Raw genomic sequence first — 21,317 nt, forward strand, 5'->3', positions numbered from 1 at the left:
CAGTCGAATTACATGGGATCACAAAGGAACGGTGTACATCACTTTTTTTTAGCATCTTCAAAATTCCACAAGAAGTTATTGGAAACCCACGACGATTAGCTTATATTGGACATCAAAATAAACCTCTACCTTCGGAACAACAAGAAGAAGGAACACCAGCAGCAGCAACAACAGAAAGAAGAGGAGAACTTCTCTTTGCTTATTATTTGTCCCAAGAAGGAGATGATGATGAACCTTTAGGAAAATGAAAACGAAAAATTCCAATATGGTCAACGTACATACGTACGAGGCATAAATAAAACATTGAAAAACATTTATTATCATTCTTCACATCCAGCTTCCTTTTCAACAGTAGAGACATTATGGAAAGCTACAAAGAAATCCGTCCCACTTCCTCAAATACAACAGTGGCTACGGAAACAAGAAACCTATACATTGCACAAACCAATCCGTCGTCGTTTTCGTAGAGACTTTTATCTTGTAAACAATATTGACGATCAGTGGGAAAGTGACATTAATTATTTACAATCATTACAAAAATATGATCATAGATACCGTTACCTTCTGACAGTGATCGACGTCTTTAGTCGTTACGGCTGGGCTCTTCCATTAAAATCAGAAAGTGCAAATGATGTGACAAATGCCTCCAAAACTATTTTTTAAGATACAAAACCCCTTGTATTACGCACGAATCAAGGAAGTGAGTTCTCAAACAAAACACTACAAACGTTTCTAAGTGAACAGTATGTGCAACATAGAACGACCAAAGATACCGACATAAAGGCCAGCAAGGTGGAACAATTTAATCGAAGTCTTAAGCAGAGAATGTGGAAATACTTCACCAAATTCCAAACTTATCACTATGTGAATGTGTTACCAGATCTTGTAAAAGCATATAAGGAAAGTTCGCACTCCAGTATTAAGATGGCACCAGCTAATGTTTCTCAGAAGAATCTCCTTGAAGTATGGCATAATCAATATGATAAGAAACTTGAATGTTCCGAAAACAACAAGAAGAAAGCAGAAGATTTAAAGGTTGGCGATATAGTACGTATTAGTAAACTGAAACAAATCTTTGATAAAGGATATAAGGAAAATTGGACTTTAGAAACATTTAAAGTGAAAAAGATCATTGCCAGAAATCCATCTGTTTATCAACTGGAAGATTTAAACCAGCAACGGTCTCTTTTATAGAGAAGAATTACAACTCCTCGTCTCTACATTGATAAAATAGTACGCACACAAATCAAAGGATACAGAAAGGAATATCTAGTGCACTGGAAAGGATATCCCGCATCTTTCGACTCCTGGATTTCTGCTTCATCGGTGACACATCTTAAATAGAAGAAGAAGAATGGAATCTGATAGAGATTCCTACGTTACTCTTTTGAGTAATACTTATAGTTCGATGAACTATTATCCTGAAAGTACATTAACATCTTACATCATTAGGCTCAATCGTAAAATTGAGTTCCGACAAAAATGGGAAGTGGCTCTTACAGAAATTCATTATCCACATTCACTACTAAACATTAATAGTGAAAATAATAAAATATTTTATAAACCAAAACAAGAAGAATGGAGAGTGAAGACCATTCCTGTGCATAATTACAATAGTATACAAGTTGTTTAAAGATCATTAATTCCTATCATAAAGACACAAACATGTTTATATTCTTCGAATATCTGACGAACTTATGTATCGTAAGACATATTAAGAAAGACGTACATATTTCAGTAGTATTGTCACCAACTGTAAATTTAATGTTAGAATTTGAACCCAAAAGTGATTTATATGACATTGAGAAAGGACAACAAGCACCGACTATACGTTTAGGACTTCCAGCACAAATGTACTGTGACATTATTTAATCTGTGATTGTGGGAGATACGTTAGTGCCTTTCCTACGTATTGTCAACATGGATGCTATGAATCATACTTTTGAAAGTCATTCAGTGGAAATTTTTAATCCTCCTCATTATGTTTCTGTACAGAGAATGCGTTTTGAACACATCAAAATCAATATAAGAGACAGTACAGGTCAACTTTTACTATTTACTTTTGGTACAGTGTGCGTCAAACTACACTTTCGTCGAGTTCGTGAATATGAATAATCCATATTTACAATATTACCAAAACCAAGCTCATTCAAGAACTGGAAATGATTATGTGGGTTCTTCTTATCAAGTAGGACATGGTATTGGAAGTTTACTAGGAGGATTATTTCGCTCCATCATGCCAGAAAGCTCATGTCATAATTTCACTTTATTTCAGGGCTACACAAAATTAGAAAGAACACTCTTGGAACATGTCAAGATCCACCTACAGCCTCGGAGGTAGTTTTTCCAGACGATTTGGAACCTTCTCCGGAAAATGACAAGCTTCAACAATTTTTTTGACTATTTTGTTTCTCAATGGTTGGATAATGCCAGATTGCCAATTTCCTTATGGAATGTATACAATCAACGAATCGGACTAATAATCCAGTTGAAGCATGGAACAGGGAGTTTAATTCAACAGTACAAACAAGATTCCCAAACGTTTTTACATTAATGCAAAAATTGAAAGAAGAGGCTCAACGTACTGAATTCTTCCTGAGACGCCAAGAGATAGGAGAACCATTACCCAAAAGGAAGAGAAAATACCTTACTGTGGACGACAGAGTGAGAACATTACTTGAGCGGTTAAGTTTGGATGCAGATTTGGGGAAATGTCTGCGGTCCTTAGCGTACATACAGAAGTTCGATTGAAAGTTTGGGACAATATACCGGCAATTGCTTTGTACAGACTCTGACTACTATCAACATATCGTATGACAATGAAAAATTTTTGGAGCTAATAATTGTGTTTTATATATCTATATATATATATATATATATATATATATATATATATATATATATATATATATATATATATATATATATATATATATATATATATATATATTCATTACAATTTGTACGATCTTACATACATTTACAGTCACATAGGGAAGACAAATCATCTGATGAAATGATGCAGAGAACGGAGATGATGCTGTATAGAAGACAAAGGCTCTTTAAGGACCTCGTTATGCATCCTCTTCCATTATTTGTTTAATACAAGACCAAACATGACTGCAGGATGTAAACTGTGGTACCTTTTACATACGACGAGTCTTTATAAACTGATAATACATTGATCTGTCTCTCTTTGATTTAATATATGTTATCTGACACAGGAGTTAGTGCAAAATGGTGGAAATGAAGATTAGTACACACGGGTGTAGCCAGCAGGTTTATCTAGGAGGGGACCGTCGTTATTGAGGGGGGCAGCTATATTTTTTTTATTTTTCACCATAAATATTATGTACCAGGTAGTTTTTATTATGCTTAATCAAGAACTACTGCCCCGGACCAAACGTTATACCTTTGTGCATAACTATTTCAATTTAAGCCCTTATACACAGAGCCTATCTCCATAAGTCTAAAATTAATTTTCTTTGAAATTTCTCTTTATTTCCTGAAAAATATTTATTTATTATTCGTAACCATTAACAGCTATATCTCACTTCCTGTTTTACATCAAATAGAAAAAAAGCAAATGAAATCCAAACTAAAAAACTGAATAAAAACGTTGCTTTTTACCAAATTTTTCATCTGATAATTTTTTTTAAAAAGTAGTTACAGCATGTATATACAGTATAATGTACTTACAAATCAGTTTAATTCCATTGTTTTATTATATATAAGCCGTAAGTCATTAATTATATGTAAACCTACCTATTTTTAAATGACTGTAGCGAGGTAATCTTACGACAATGTTTTAAAAGCTGATCATTTGGGGGATCCAGGAAATCTTTTGGGGGACCTAGCCTGATAGGCCCCCCGTTCCTACACCCCTGTTAGTACAACAATTATTATAGTGAAAATATCTGGCTATGGTGGCTATTTTTAAAATCTGATAAAATAAAGGTTAACTTGTTTTTCTTGCTTGCGCTCAGGAAACGCCAAATGTCTGCCCTTGCGCTCAGGACATGATGCGCTAAGTGCACGGCCCCGGAATCAACAACCTCTATGGATAAAGCAAATTTGGGCAATAAACAAGCTTCAAACCTTTTCGTTCGGAAAGGGTCGAGTGCAATCCTGTGATGAGGGCCTACGATTCTTATACTAAATAATACTACAAGTAGTACTAAAACTAAACTAATAAAACTCGTATTATAAAATGAACTATTTAATACACCTTCTCTCACCTTCTCTGGATTTTCACGTTGTTCGCCACACGAGTCAATACAAGACGATACAAAGGACACACTGAAACAGCTCAGGCTCTTTCCGCCTTGTTTTTGTACTGACCGCGTGAATAGCGTGCCCATAAACGTAAGCAGTACATGGAAAAACTGATTTGAAGGAGTCAGAACTACTGTTTTTGGTTAAGAGGGAAATTACAGCAACAATACTAGCAGGATAACTTAAGATACATACATTTCTTTTCTATGTTAATGCAAAAACAATGGGAGGGCCGGGCCCATTGGGCCCTTTATGACGGGCCGCCTCTGGTCTTTAGCTATATATATATCTCATACCATGGCTATAACCACATACGATTTTCCCTATAAAATGTACATTTATGTGTGTGTGTGTGTGTGATTTTGAAGTAAATGTAGTTCAAACAGAAGTGATGTTTTAGTTTGATGTTTACGGAAGACAAGCAGCCTCGGAAATGTAGCTGAAACTTCAAGTTAGCTGACGTTATGATCGCCTTGAAAAATCTTTCCCACAATAAAAATTCACAAGATATGAAAATTATTTTATGCGTTATTCCACAAATGTATATATTTTTCTCAGAAATTTATTAACTTTATCTTCGGTATTGAATAGAGTTAGTGAGCCTTATAAAGGCGAAGGCATATTGGACATTTCCCCGATTGCCCGAGGACCAATTCATGCCTGAGTACGCATAACTAAGAACATAATACTACTACTACTACTACTACTACTACTACTACTACTACTACTACTACTACTACTACTAATAATAATAATAATAATAATAATAATAATAATAATAATAATAATAATATAAATTATGATGTTTATTGATAGGCGTGTTTGCGTTACTTTTACCAACTTCATTCATTTTCCTTTGACAATAAAAATAAGGACTATCAATATAGATAACAATTCCAACAATTGCTAGTATCTGTTGAAATTATCCTAGGAACGACTAACAATTCGTAACTAACGTTGCATTTAATTAAAATAGGTCGATTGAAATTGCTGTGAATTGCAGTTGTTATAAAATTTATTCAACTATCGTTGTTAAGTACGTCTCTTGAAATCCAGCTAGGAAAGAAAGAAAACAATATGGAGCGCCGTGGTTTTGAAGAACACAGTGCAGGTAAAGGTTTATCCAGAGGAAAAGGATCAGGTCGCGGTGAAGTAAAACATACAGCTAAACCAATGAATATCTCAAAAGACCAAGCACAAGAAAAAGAAAGAAATAACGAACTTCCAAATGGTTTATACAGAATTCGAGAAAGTACTCATAACTCGAAGGCTGACCAGGATATCATGAAATTTCGACAGAAGATGTTGAAAAATCACGAGAATCAATTCAAAATTGCTCTCCAGAAATCGAACAATGACCACCAGAACGTATTTGCTACTTCTCCTATTTTTTCAGGAAATGTGGGTATAGGACGTGGTGCCAATAATAATGTCTTACTGAATAATGGAGTCGCAAGAACACGCGAGGGTATACGTGGCACAAACCAACCTTCACAAAATTTTCTAAAGCTCAAACCATTTACATTCGGTATTTATAATGATGATGATGATGACAATGATGATGATGATTTTGATGTCCACGATGAAAATGAAAAGGAAAGTGAAAGAGAGGATGATGATAATGAAACTTGTCCTGGTTATAATAACGACAATAGCAATTCGGGAGTATCTCTTGATCAAATATTAACTTTTGTAAGCCAGATGAGAAGAGGATATGATGGCCCAACGAAAGTTGTGATGTCAAATTTCAATCCGAGTATAACATCAGATCAACTTAAGTCAATATGTGAATTACTGGGTCCAGTGTTATCAGTCACTATTCACCACAATGATAAGGGGAAATCATTAGGAAAGGGCGATGTAACATTTTTGCACAAGCCACACGCATTGATTGCTCTAGGATTTAATGGTCTTCTCATCGACGGGAACAAGCTGAGTGTTGTATTAGCAGATTCTGGAGAAGCATCGTCTTTACTTCCCAATTCTAACAACAAACAGCCTGAAAATGCAGATTCAAAAGTTTCATTTTTGTCTGCTACATCTACAGAACGTGGTAGTTTCAGTCCGATAGAATTTGCACAAAGATTACTTGATGATGCTTCAAGTACATCTCAGGGAAAAGGAGTCAAGCGTCAATTGTCAAATGAGAAAGAAAACAATTCACGATTTGCGTTAACGGTACCAAAATGCCTGAATCCACCAGCTAAACTAGCTAAAATGCAAGGAAGCCAGCTTCTCAATAGATCGAACATCTATGCAATTAACAACAATGTTGACGACGACGACAACAACGATGACGACGACGATGATATTGATGATAATGATGACAATAGTGATAATGAAGAACATCCAGCGCAAGATGATGACGATGACGACCAATTTGATGACGATGATGATGATACAGATGGTGAAGAACCTGATAATAAGTTTTAACAACATAAATCTTTATATATACTGTATACAACTTCAAATTTTCCCTCATATTTTGATCTATTCTTCTATCATATGTGATTTTAAATATTCTTTTAAACTTATACGTTTGTGAACAAAAATATATATTTGTGTGTTTATTCTTCATACAAATTTAGATTTTAAAAAAAGAACTTTCAACATATTATATTAATTGAAATTATTTTTACTGAAAAAATGTAATTTATGCAGAAAGAGAATAAATTTAGTTATTTACTTATTTTTTGTCCTTTTAATATTTCTAAGGTAAAAGAAGAAAACTAACTAAACTTAACCGATGTTGACCAAATTTAGCATGATGGTAGATCTAGACGAGCTTACTACACATATAATATAGCTACGGGGTGCAGGAATATGTTAAATTAAATTGTAATATACATAATATTTTAGGATATGTTATGGCGAGGGAAGAGACGGAAATGAAAAAGATTCATGAATTGTATTATTGACATCAAATACTCAGAAACCACTATCCAAGAGAGAAAAATTGCTAATATAGATTACCTTTGCCAGTGGTCAACTTGGTAGACGCCATATTACATAAACTTGGTATGCTGGTAAGCCTTAAGGAGCTTATACGCTATAAAATACACTCATCAGCCAAAAATTATATCCACCTACCTAATAACTGTTATGCTGACCTTTATCTCGTAGGACAGCAGGGATGCGGTTTGGTATGGAAGCTATGCGGTCTTGCTAAGTGGCTGGAATCATTGTGCACGCGTCCCTTAATTCCTGTAAATTTCGCAAGAGGCGATGAGCTCGGAACTGACGATCATTGACATCCTGAAGATATCGAATTGGATGAAGTATTGGTGAGTTTCAGGGCCATTGCAGCAATTGATATTCACCACTTAGCTTCTGGAATTACTGCAGTACAAAGTTGGCCTTGCAAGAATGAGCGTTGTTCTGTTAAAATATGCCATTCCCAGCTGGAAACATGGTCGACGTGAATCGGTATACCTAATCACTAACAACCTGCCGATATATAGGAGTCATCATGGAGCACCTGCATTACTGAGCCCATAAATGACCATGTGAAGATTTCCCAAATCGCAATGGAGCCACCATCAAACTGTTATCGTTCTACTGTACACATCTCGAGCAGCTGCTTCCCTGGAAGACGACGGATTCTGCTCCGGCCATCGAGGCAGTATTGTGATTGATCGGACCATGCAACGCATTGCTATTGCTATGCGGTCACATGATAAAGGACATGTGGCCATCGCAGTCGTTATCGAAGACTCCGTGCAGTTAACATGAATAAATATGTGGAATCTCGGATGCGAAGGCGCATATTTAACAGTGTACAGTGAACTATATGCTTAGACGGTCTAAAGGTGAGGCCACCCACGCCTTGTGCTTTGTTGGGGTTTCACCGCCCTATTCCCACTTTTGGAAGACACTAACCATGCCAGCTCGTGAACAGTCGACGAATAGCGCTGTTTTCGAGATGCTCGTTCTCAGTTTCCTGGCTATCACCATCTAGCTCCTATCGAACTGTGACATATCGCCTACCTTCCCCTTTTCTATGCACAAAGCACCACACTGACTGATCGAATGAGATCCACGTCACTGTCTGGAGAGTGTTTTTTCTATGCTCTATGATTTTTATGTCAACTCAACGACTCCGTTCAAATAATAGCAAATGATCATAATGATTTAGCTTATTAGTGTCTGATGTGTAAGCCTTTGTTCACAAGTTACGAACTATCAAGATTAAAATTTGAATGTAATCAAATATTTGCCCAAAAAGTTTCTAATTACTATAAAGGAAACCAAGAAAGTCCTGTCTCTTTTTGTGGAGGTCTGTGTTCCATTGGCTTTCATACCGTGAATTGAATGAAAATGGAGATAAGGCGAAGGTCAGTTGTTGGTGTGGGTATATCCAATATACTACCTGGTTGTGGCAGTTCAGTTACACCGTGAACTTGCGTAAGGACAGAGTGAACATGAGACCCCCACAGCGCATCATAAAAGAGTACGAGTTCAAACTGGGGTCAAACACCGCTGCAGTGGGCCGGAAGATATGTAGGCCTTTGGTGAGGGTGTCGTCACTACGCGAACAGTGCAGCGGTGGTTTAACAAGTTTAAGGATGGCGGCGAAACACTCGAAGACACATTACATGAAGGAAGACCAACACATGTACAAAATAAAGATCTCCAGGCAGCAATTGAGGCGAACAGTGGCCAGATATGTAAGAAACTGGGACTATAATTCAGTGTGAGTGGAAAACCATTCTTCAGCACCTCCATCAAATTGGGTAGCACTACAAGTTGGGTCGATGGGCTCCACATGATTTGACTCCGGACCAGAAGGCAACGCGAGCAGACACATGTGTTTCTTTGCTGTCTTGTCTGAGGAAGGGGCCATTTCTGGACGGGGTGTTGACATGTAATGAGAAGTAGGTCCCTTACGAAACTCCACGGCGCCGTCACCTTAGCATCCCATGAACCGGTTCCAAAACAGCCGAAACCAGCTCTGCAACAGAAGAAGGTCCTCCTGTGTGTTTGGGGGACAGCTCGCGGCATCGTGCATCGGCGAACTGCTACCAGCTGGTCAGAGCATTAATGTAACTGTGTACTGTCAGCAGTTGAACCGTGTTCAAGAAAAACTCAAAACTCTGGAACCAGCACTTCAGAATCGCAAAGGGGTCCTCCTGTTACAGGACAACGCTAAGCCACAATTGGCTAGGATGACCCTGGATACCATTCTACACCTTGGATGGGAAAGACTATTGCATCCGCCATACTCCCTGGACATTGCTCCGTCCGATTATCGCCTGTTTCATTTCTTGAACAATCACCTTAGACGACATCAGTTCAAATCCCTAGTAGAGGTGCCAAATGCATTTGATACCTTCTTCGCTTCAAAAATAGCCCAAGTTCTACCGCGATGGAATCCATGGCCTTCCAGAACGTTGGCAGAAGGTAATCGATGCTGATGGGGACTACTTTTGATCTTCTCGGTACTTCTTAGATGACATGTCGATGTTTGAATGTGGTGTGTAAAAAAGCGACAGAAGTTTCTTGGTTACATTTACATTTAGAACTACGGAAGAGAAAGGAACTTAATCATACTAGAGAGGAGAAAAGCTCAGTTATTCTAGGGAAGAGAAAGAAACTCAATTATACTACGTAGAAGAAAGGAACTTAATCACAATACGGAGCAGAATGAAACTCAATCATACTACGTAGGAGAAAGAAACTCAATCATACTACGGAGGATGAAGAAACTCAATCATACTAGGGAAGAGAAAGAAGTTCAATTTACATACGCAACAAGCAAAATAATTAGATGTGTTTTCTTCTGTTCTTTAGATATTTGATGAGCTTCGAAATACAAAGTATCATTTTCTTGTTATATCTCTTCTACAGAGCAATTTTTGATCAAGTAATGAACATAAAATTTTTCGAGAATCGAGACGACACGAATTTTTTTTAACGATATATCTTTTTTATTTTATCTCGATTTTCGAGACTAGACTACACTAGATTTGCCACGTTTCTCGTCACGTCTCGAACTTGGAAATGCACTTCTCATCTCAACTCTTATCTCGATTCTGAGACGAGAGTCGAGACAAAAAGACCTCGTTGGCTTCACTACCAGCGATTGCTGATGGGATTTTATAATGACGCAATTCATGACTGGTGAAGTTCACCGTTAATTTTCTTCCTCATAATTGTACAGGAAAATAATACTTTTTACCATTTCCATACTTGGATCTTGATATTTAGGAGTGTATGAAAAGTGCTATTTAGTGGTTTAGGATGAATTTTAAAATTGAATATATTTTTGTGGATGCATCCCTTCTACGTTGCATTTCGGTTATTATGATCAAGCATATACTACGCTATACTTAGGAACACCAATTAGCATGAGTGTTAGTTATTAGAAATGCAGTTGAGACAAGCGCATATTAAAGAAATATTTCAAATTATTCACTTCCATGGATAATGATTTTTCGAAAGCAATCTTCCAAATTTTGCTGACAATAAACGATATATCAACAGTCAAGATAACGAGATACTTTCTTCACCTTTCTTTGGTAAGGAATAGAAAAGAGTTTAATGTCTTAAATTAAGCCTTATCTTCTTGTTCTGTAGTCTTAGTCTTGGTCTGTAGTCTTGTTCTGTAATCCTATTGAAATTATGAAATTAGTAGTAGCATGAATGACTGTGGAATGGGATCAGAAGAAAGAAGAAAAAGAAAAGTTGGGGAAAAAACAGTACCGTGCAGTGGAACATCAATGCCCATGGCGAGAGTATACGACGGCGTCCCCGTACATATGAGTGAGGTCGACGACAGACACGGCGCGAAGTATAAGAAAATTTTCAAAAATAAACTCTGCTTTTCTATGATTTTGAGCACTTTTTTAAATTACTTTTTCCCCCTCCATTTTTATATACTTTTTCTTTTTGTTCCCGAATTTTGCGGCCCCTTACTTCGGCACCCGGGGCTGTCGCCTCATCACGACACGGCACTGGAAGAAACCCAAATGCGAAAAAACGAAAAATGATAATGAACAAAGTGACAATAGAAAGTTATAATACAAGAGTGATATTTATTTCATATATGAAGTAATGTAAAAAAAATTGATAGTCAAATAAAAGATTATTTTTGTTTAATGTTTTGAATTGGAACTTAGTGCAAAACCCTAAATGTGTGGTATTTAATACATGATGTGCTATTTGAGAGCGATTAACATGCTATACCATTCCTCTTACTACAGATTGTGGTACCTCCTTCAGTTTACATGGAGAAAAGATAATAACAATAACTTATTGCGACATAAATCTCAAATATAACTTTGCCCTAATTTATTTGTTTTATACATGAAATTCCAGCATTTCGGATCAGTTTTTTCTATTCTTGTGTTTATTGCTTTTCTATAATTTAGTTTTGCAAATTTAAAACATAAAGACATTTTCCTGATTTGTGCAAATTTTTACTCACTTGAAGGATTCCAAATGAAGAGCTATGTTTCTCAACCAGAAGTTGATAATCCCATTTTACCATTGCTTCATATAATTCCTCCAAAGTATTAATTGGTTTTTCTTAAAAGAAACAGAGAAATGTTAATAAATCCAAGGTAAATGGAGAAGAAACAGAAATTTAGAGCAGTTACCACATGAATATATTTCACATAGGTTCGAGAATTGTTTAACTTACTAACTTTACGACTATATGTTTAGTGTGGCAAGTTTCCCATGGTATAATTTCTACATCGCTTCGGATTACTATATGCAATACTAATTTATTGCTATCATTCAAAACGGGCGACTGGCGGGGTGAACAGTAAATTAGATTTTGTCGTTTACTCACAGGATGTTCTGTTATAATTCCTGGCGCATGTCACCTAAATGTTTCTTAAATAGGGATGCGCTCGAGTCGAGACATGTCTCGAATCTCTACTCGACTCGACTCGAATTCGAGTCGAGATTCGAGTCGAGACACACTTTGTAAAATTCGAGACGAGTCGAGACAAACGTATTTCTCGACTCGAATTTTCGAGTCGAGACACGAGTCGAGTCGAGACGGCTCTTAAAAATCTCGACTCGACTCGAATGTCTCGAAAATCTTTCTATAATTTTTAATATTATTTTGAAGAAAGTATTCACTCAGAAACAGCCTTGAAACCAATTCCAGCTTTTATTCCTTCAGAAAGGTACAGAACGCATAAAATTAATAGTTAATCTTTAAAGATCAAGATTTAATTTTCAGCTCAATTCAGTTAATTAGAACTAATAGTTAATGTCGTTGTATTTGGTTGTACTGCAAATATAATAATAATAATAATAATAATAATAATAATAATAATAATAATAATAATAATAATAATAATAATAATAATAATAATAATAATAATTGATTATCTAGTTTGTATAAAACTATTATCCGTAGTCCAAATCTAGTTTGTATAAAACTATTGCGATAAAGTGAAGTGAACTTCATAAATTCTCTGAATGAGCAGTTGGTAGTCTATAGTAATTTAGCATAGTTATAATTATTGTGTTTTCGTTCCTATGAACGCAATAGGGTTACGTAACTTCTGGATTATTCGCTTTCCCAACTATTCTGAGGCTTTAATATGTTGCAGCATATCACGAGCTACGGATAATATATAATGTAACATTTGTTGTACATCACATATTATGATACGAGACTATTTTACATAGTATATCTTATCTAATATAAATAAAATAAAGAGTTTGTTTGTGTGTTTGTCTGTCTGTCTGTGTGCGACCTGGGGACCAGACGAGTGGACCGAGAGTTCCCAAAATTTGGTCACGGGTACCTTAGTCCAGGCCCCAGATCAAGACGAAGCGTTTTTTTTAAAATTTCGAACCAGGGGGGTCTCGGGGGGGGGGCGTTTACTGGGACCGACCTGGGGACCAGACAAGTTGACCGAGAGTTACCAAATTTTGGTCACGGATACCTTGGTCCAGGTTCCAGTCTAAGGCGAAACGTTTTTGTCAAAATTGGAACCAGGGGGTCTCAGGGGGGCGTTTAGCGAGACGTAGTAAAAGTATCCAAATTGATCGACATTAGTGTCAAATCCATAGTTTTCACGGTCGCTGAGATCAATGGTGACACTTCCATCAGCGATGACTTGCAAATTCAGCTACTACTGTATGCGGGCCGGGTGTCAGCGGGTGAGGAATACCGAGACATGTATAAATAGCCCATATTGATTGATACTAGTGTCAAATCCATAGTTTTCGCGGTCACTGAAATGAATGGTGATACTTCCACAGGTGTTGACTTCCAAATACAGCCCCCATGCGAAGAATGGGTATATTAAGCTAGTAATACAATAAATGGACTGCTTGGATGCCAAGAACTAGTACAGATAAGTACCATTCACTTCTATGAATAGGTATTTTTTAAAAGGATTTTTGTAAACACTATTGAACTTCAACTTTCACTCCTGGAAAATTTCAATTTTGGAGTTAGGCCACTTGGCATCAAAGCAGTTCACTGTAAGATAAATACATTCCGCACATTAGTAACATAGTTGTTCAGGGGCCTTCGATTTCCATCCTCTCAAATGAAAGCTGAACGATTGCTTGATACATGCTGACTATATAGGAGAAATAGTGTATTAAGTTTTCGAGCTTTGGTGCGTATCCGTACTTACACTCTGATATAACTTTAAGTTCACACTGAAATCGAGCTAATTGTTTAATGCATTTCGAAAGCTTTTGTTTTTATGCAGCTCATTAAGGAAAATCTATTTCATAATGGTAACATTTATGTACTAAGAAACTATGAACGTAAAGTGTACTCGACCTAGCCCCGTGGCCGCTGTGACTCAGTGGCACAGCTCTCACCCTTGGTGTGTGAGGACTCTGATTCTGTGTGTGTGTGTGTGTGTGAGACAATAATCCACAAATATTGCCTCAAGTGAGTTTACAGATTTCTAAACACTAGTGCGAAACCGGGCTCTGCCGTTGCGATCGATTTACAGGTCTTGAGACGAAAGTAAGAAGGGACTTACGCACACAGTAAGTAAAAACAATTAATATGCCTGTAACTTTACTCATCTTAAAACTAACCTCACCATTACTTTTCTAATTAAATTCTAGCCCGAAATTATGTATCATATTTCCCTATTCCCATTTTGAAAACTTGATCTTAATTCAAAATGGCGGATTTCAAGATGGCTGCGATCAAGGTCATATCTACCATACGACTTCCCCCCAGAACTTATATGTATCCACATGGTTTTTCTCCACTTTTCTTCATTAACGCTCCGTTTACAAAGGGTAGTAAGGGACTTCTGTAGTAATCTCTAATAACCACATCACAACTCTTAAAAGTTATTTTAAAAAAGTAGAAAACATGCACCATGGCAAAAATTTGTCATCACAAGTAATGATGCATACATGCCTTCTATCAGCAAAAAAAGTTTCATTGAAATTGGAGCCGGACATTTGAGTGATGTCCCTTGTGGGATGTGATTGAACGTGACGTCAGAACACATCGCCCCCCCTTCCCGGAATTTACGGGAATTAGGTAACCTGAGTGAGCACATGTGGTGCCAGCTCTCTCCAGCGACCTATCAAGGATCATTGCGTGTATGCCAAGACGTGTCGCCGTTTTTATCCATGCCAAAAGTCAACATACTGACAATTAGGTAGGTAGTCATGATGGTCTGGCTGATGTGTGCGTATATTTTAACTCGTACATTTTGTCTCGACTCGAATTTCGAGACGTCTCGACTCGAATTCGAGTCGAGTCGAGACAGAGACTGTCGAGTCGAGACACGAGTCGAGACAGAAACATATTTTCGAGTCGAGACACGAGTCGAGACAACATTTTCTCGAGACGAGTCGAGACAGGCTTAAATCTCGACTCGACTCGACTCGAATGCATCCCTATTCTTAAACTAAGAAATATAACTTATAAACCCGGAAGGAACATTGAACAAAAAACCTTTGAGACACTTTTGGAGGAGGTAATCCGCACCGCAAGAGAGACGAATCAACATATAGGAGCACGAACCACGATTTCATATTTACAAGAAGTTTACCTTGCTCTAACTTAGAGAGCACTTCGCCTTAGTTAATGTTGCAGTTATTAGTTGCGATGGATAATCCGTTAAAGAGTAATTTCGACTTTGATCAGATTTACTGTATTCGCAACGTGAGTTTTCCTGCCCGGGTTTCGCTAACCCTTAACTCTCAACTGCCTGAACGACCAGATGACCAGAAAGAAAGATGGACGAAGATCAAACCACCTTGAGGATCACCGAGAAGGCACCACCAAGATCTACAAGTAAGTGCAAGTAGATTAACCTGTCCTAAAAGTTACTCCCTTCTCACTAGAGATGCAAAAAAGCCGGCTTTTTTGAATCGATGGTTTTTTTCACATAAAAGCCGGCTTTTTTGGGAAAAAAACGAGAATTTTGGAAATTTTGGCTTTTTTCAACTTCATGATTTTTCTATCTAAATAGCTTTCTTATAGTATATTCTATAGTTAGATAAGAATTCCATGACCTGAATGTAATATTTCGCTCTGAAATTCACCATCAAGATGGATGGAGCACATGTTTTACGAATTAAAGCTAACATGAAGAATGTAGTATTTGAGGGCAATTTTAGAGGTTATTTAACTTTATTTTAACTTTTGAGTTATCGACATCTTTTTTCTTCTCTAGTTTGTCATCCGTGTTTCATTTCTAAGAGCTTTTAGTACTCTAGCTTCTAGCGCAAAAGTTAAACTTGCCCGTTTTTCTATTTATCCGTCAAAGCGTACGTTTTTCAATATATCCGTCAAACCGTACTTCCACATTTCTGTTATACTGTAGCTGTGAAGTGATTTAGCAATAATTTTCCGGACACAACCTTGAACACCAATTTATACAAATAATCAGTAGCGGATTTAGAAAAGTACTTTAGGAGGGTTTTTTCTGATTGTTTCGTTTCCTAAAAAGTCCTAATTTTATTTGGGAAGTGCTTGAAGTTTATGAGTACAGGCATAACTAATATTTCGTTTCGTTTATATGTTTAGCAATAATCTTCCTGATACAACTTTAAAAATCATTTTATACTGAGAATCAGTGGCGGATTTAGAAAAGTATTTTGGGAAGGGTTTCTTACTAATGTTTAGTTTTTTTAAACATTCGTAATTTTTATTTGACGGGAGCTTAAAGTTTATGAGTAAAGGCATAAATAATAAATATTTCGTTTGTTGCAGACATTCCGTAACTTTGGGGAACGGGCTTCAGTCCGAAAGACCGCCCCCCTAACCTTCGCAAAACCGTCACTGCTGGTAATTAGTAATAATAACGATTTAAAAACAATAAAAAAGGAAGTCGCCCAACTCAGAGTACACGCACTATTTCTACATTCACAGATGGAATGAAGAAAAGCTTTGTCAGAATGGTCGAATGCTGGTTGAATCCCGGACTTCCCGATTGAAGCGCAAAAGCTAATCACTCAGTCATGTTTGTTGTGCAGTTGTATTTAGCTTAACTTAAATATATTCCGTAGTCTTTTTTTTGGGGGGGGAGTTCCTTAATGATATGTTGAATCCCTCTTGTTAAAATTCAGAAAACTTGAGGATTGGGTAAACTGTGATGGTGGTTCTATAAAACTTAACTGTAGAATTTCAAGAATATATAGAACCAAAAGCTCTAGATGTGCAGCCTTTAAGTGTATCATATAAATCTAAGTATTTCTCTTATGTTTTATTTTAATTTTATTTTGTTTCAAAAAGAGGGTATGGAATATTTTGAAGTAAAAATACTACATACTATTTTGCTACTTATTTGTGTATTCTTTAAAAAGAAGTGTTTACTTTTAGGGTTGGCTGATTTACACCAACTTTTTTTTTTTTTTAATAACTGGTTTAAACCACAAAAATAAAAAGAATGAAAAATGCGAATCGTGTGAACTTCATGGTAACGTTTCCAGATATCAAACCACCTGCAATAGTTTTATTTCCCTTTCACCTTTTAATCAAGGTGTCCCATGTTCAATTTTCGGTCGAACCACAATCCTTCTTTCATGCGTAACCCAAGTAGCGGTTCGGATGTCAGTTTAAGCGAAAGTCTTCTCCTTGATAACCTCGGTATTTCGTAAGGATGTTAGGCCTAAATATACGAAACAAACCAAATTGTATATTTCTACATGCCTAAATGCGTGTTGTTTTATAAAGAAGCCAATATTGCTTAAATATATTGATAGAAATTGGCAAAATTTATCGATTGCCTACGTAGCTTCCAACATTAGCTTGGATTGGACTTTCAATGATATCTACGTACCGGTACTAAATTTGTAATTTAATACCTCAGTTTTAGCGTACTGATTATGGTACGTTGACCTTTAAATTTTACATGCAAAGTAATAATAGGATTTTCCCGTTATTGTCTTACATTTCAAGTAATGACGGGATTTTCCCAATGGCTAGGGAGGGAGATTCTCAACTTAAGAAATTTACTGACCGCACTTCTTTAAGCTTATGGGAGTTCTTCCGGCATAACCCCGCTGTTGCATAATAACATCAAGGCGAAACAAACTTAGGCTATTTCTGTGAATATGTAATATAAATACATAAAGCAAACAATCTAAGTCAAAAAAGCCAGGTTTAAACCAAAAAAGCCTGGTTTAAACATCCCCAAAAAACGGGTTTTTGGCATTTTCAAAAACAACCACGTTTCTTGCCAACTCTGCTTACTTTTGTATATAGGAGGTTAAAAAATTCTTATTATATACATTGGTTAATCCTGTGGAATTCATAATGTAAATATGTTGAAGAAAAATTGTTTGAAATATTTTTTCGAAATTCATAGTTTATTTTCGATGTTTTATATTATTATCAGCATCAACCACTAATTAAATGATTTTTTGTGTTATAGAGAAGCGATACAAAGTCTGTTTTATCAATTTAAAGCAGTATTTTGAAAAAAGCCCAAAATTTCCGAAGCAAAAAAGCAAAGCAGAAAAAACCGAGTTTTTTTTCCAAAAAAGCCGGTTTTTTTCCGAGCCCTTGCATCTCTACTTCTCACCCTTTTCAACCCTTTTGACATCACAATCTGTCTCTTTTTGTTCAGATCCTGTACATTACGCTCTACCAAATTCAATGTTTGCAAAATCCTGGGCGCAACTTGTCAGTTCTGACATCCCCAATTATGCCATCTGCAAGTGCATTATCTGAGCTCTCAGACTGACAAGGAGGACTGCACATGGTGGTAGATGCTTTAAGACCCTAATATTTTCAAACGCTATATATACAAACAATATATATATATATATATATATATATATATATATATATATATATATATATATATATATGGAGAGAGAGAGTAAAAATCTGTTTTTTTTTAGGGTAGAGCTAAAAGACGGTACTAGGGAAGTTGGACTCCCCCATTACCTTTTATTACGAAAGTTTATTTTTATATACAGTAATAAATATTATAGATAAAATATAAGTTCCTCCATATATCTTGGTGGTTTGCTGGTGTATTTCTAGAAGCCCAATGACCAAGTGTCTTAAGGCGATAGAAACCAAGGCTTTCGCGGCCGAGGTGTAGTTAGGTCTTTTCAATGACAAGGCGTCGTATAGAGTGGGAAAAACCCAGAGACCAAAGTCCTAGGGTGAAGTGCTTGCAGAGACCAGGCATCCTAGAGAGTGTACGATAGGTGTCTCTAATTGACCAGGCATCTTAGAGAGGGGTTAAGGAGCTCAAAGAGACCAGGCATCATAGAGAGTGTACGATAGGTGTCTCTTATTGACCAGGCATCTTAGAGAGGAGTTAAGGAGCTCAAAGAGACCAGGCATTCTAGAGAGTATACGATAGGTGTCTCTCATTGACCAGGCATCTTAGAGAGGAGTTAAGGGGCTCAAAGACACCAGGCTTCCTAGAGAGTGTACGATAGGTGTCTCTCATTGACCAGGCATCTTAGAGAGGAGTTAAGGAGCTCAAAGAGACCAGGCATCCTAGAGAGTGTACGTATAGGTGTCTCTCATTGACCAGGCATCTTAGAGAGGGGTTAAGGAGCTCAAAGAGACCAGGCATCCTAGAGAGTGTACGATAGGTGTCTCTCATTGACCAGGCATCTTAGAGAGGGGTAAGGAGCTCAAAGAGACCAGGCGTCCTAGAGAGTAATGGATGATCAATCGATGGAGATGGATGTCTTCTGTGGTGCGCGGGCTCCTTTTATCCAGAAATGTTGCTGAGTACTGAGTCTTCGTCACTTATATCGATCGTTGGCGATGTTTTCTTCGGTGGGGCCGTGTGAAGTGGTGGGGTCAGCATTCAGTTGGGAGCACATAAGATACCTTGAAATATATACAAGAATCCTCAATCGAATGACTTGAACAATTCTTTTTATTTATGAGATCTGTCAAAGTAGGTGCCTCAGTAGGTCATTTTCAGACAAGTTATTTTATATGAAAACAGCTGAATAGATTATGGATACTATTTCCGAACCCGGAAATCGTTTGTCACTTTCTATTTTCGTCCTTAAGAAATAGGTCATTACAGATACCATAACAAACTGACATAACGAACATACCAGGACAAAGCAAATATATTTCCCTACTTCACCAATCCTCTTGATTCCCACTGTAACACATGTCTGTTTTATCTTAACTTCGTCTTTTTTGTGATCATGTATTTATATTTTCTCCATTTCTTTGCACACACTTCTTCATGTTTTCTTCTGTTTCATACAAGGTTCAATTTGTCTCGCTATTTATCTTGTATGCTTAGCTACCTTAAATACTAATATGTCTTGTAAACAGTTATTAATAAATGTTTCTACTTTTATTAGTTATATTTTTTTTCTAAATTTTTATTCAATGCAAAAGGACACATTTCCTATTTGTATTGAATATTCTAGTAGACATTTCTTTCGATCTGTGAATTGGTTGTAGAATCTGCTATACATATTTTGTTTTACCTATTCTGCACTGTATCACCTTCTGCTCCTCCCTCTTTATCTAATACGTATACTTCTAAGGCAATAAAATTTGTCTACATTCTAGATTTTTGTTTCTTGCAGTTATTACTTCTACTTATTTCGCACACTTTTATTTAACTTCTTTGGACAACACCATTGTATTGTATTGAAACCATAACATAATTCAACTTGTTTTTCTCTAAATGTAAGAAATCGCTTAGTATTACCGTCAAGTATGAGTATTACAAATAAGTCATCTTCCATTTATCTGAATTAGATCTGTTACCACTTTGATTATTTATATGTGCTGAACTGACTTAAATGTCAGTAACTAGTAAAATATGTACAGTCAATGTTAAAATATCTGAGTCCACTATTGGTTTTACAGAATTTTCCAAAGAAAATATACACTATTCACACAAACTTTGTATATTCAACTTGTTATATAAAAAATGTTTTGTTAACAAGTTGAATACACATAAAAAAGACGAAAATACATTGTACTATTTCCATGGAGAGAATGAGGAAGTTTGTGTCCATCGCAATGCCGATTCTTAGCCTTGATAACAGCTTTACAAATTCTAATTATTAGTTTGATTAATCTATCCAACTTTTGCGAAGCTATGCGTTTCCAACAGCTTGAGCCTTCCACAGATCTTCAGTATTCATTGGCATATGTTCAGAACTGTCATGTGAAGTTCACACACAAAAGTACAATTCGTGACATATCCTGAGACTGTGGCGGCTATTTCATTTTTGTGATGATGTAAGCCTCTTCTTTGCTTTGCACATAATTACTGCAGAACTTGGAAGAATATTTGGGATCGTTATCCTTTACGATCCGATATCCTGGAAAATAACGGCACAAAATCCACGTTTCTAGTAAACTTGGAATCTTACCTAAATATTATGATACATGTTTTTATCCACTTTCTGTTGATCTGAACTAAATCACCAACTAGATTGTCTGTAAAACATCACCACACAATAACACTACCTTTTCCGTGTTTTACTACAGGCATTACACACCGGTATGAAAATGCTTCTCGGAAGTCCAATGTATCAACTTCTGGCGTTAGGAACCGAAAAGTTGAAATTTAGATTCGTTGGTGCAGAATACCCTCTTCTATTGTTCATCGGTCCAGTATTTATATTAC

At 36.5% G+C, this 21,317-nt stretch overlaps 1 protein-coding gene across 1 annotated transcript in view; it reads right to left on the reverse strand.

Moving 5' to 3' along the window:
* LOC145664279 (ionotropic receptor 40a-like) overlaps positions 1-21,317 on the reverse strand; it is a 166,311-nt gene that overhangs the window by 33,743 nt on the left and 111,251 nt on the right. Inside the window, exon 12 of the mRNA XM_081730813.1 lies at positions 11,702-11,802. Coding sequence (XP_081586939.1) covers positions 11,702-11,802 — 101 coding nt within the window. The remainder of the gene's footprint in view (positions 1-11,701; positions 11,803-21,317) is intronic.

Source organism: Thermobia domestica, chromosome 11, assembly GCF_964235325.1.
Source record: "Thermobia domestica chromosome 11, izTheDome1.hap1.1, whole genome shotgun sequence".
Lineage (NCBI taxonomy): Eukaryota > Metazoa > Arthropoda > Insecta > Zygentoma > Lepismatidae > Thermobia > Thermobia domestica.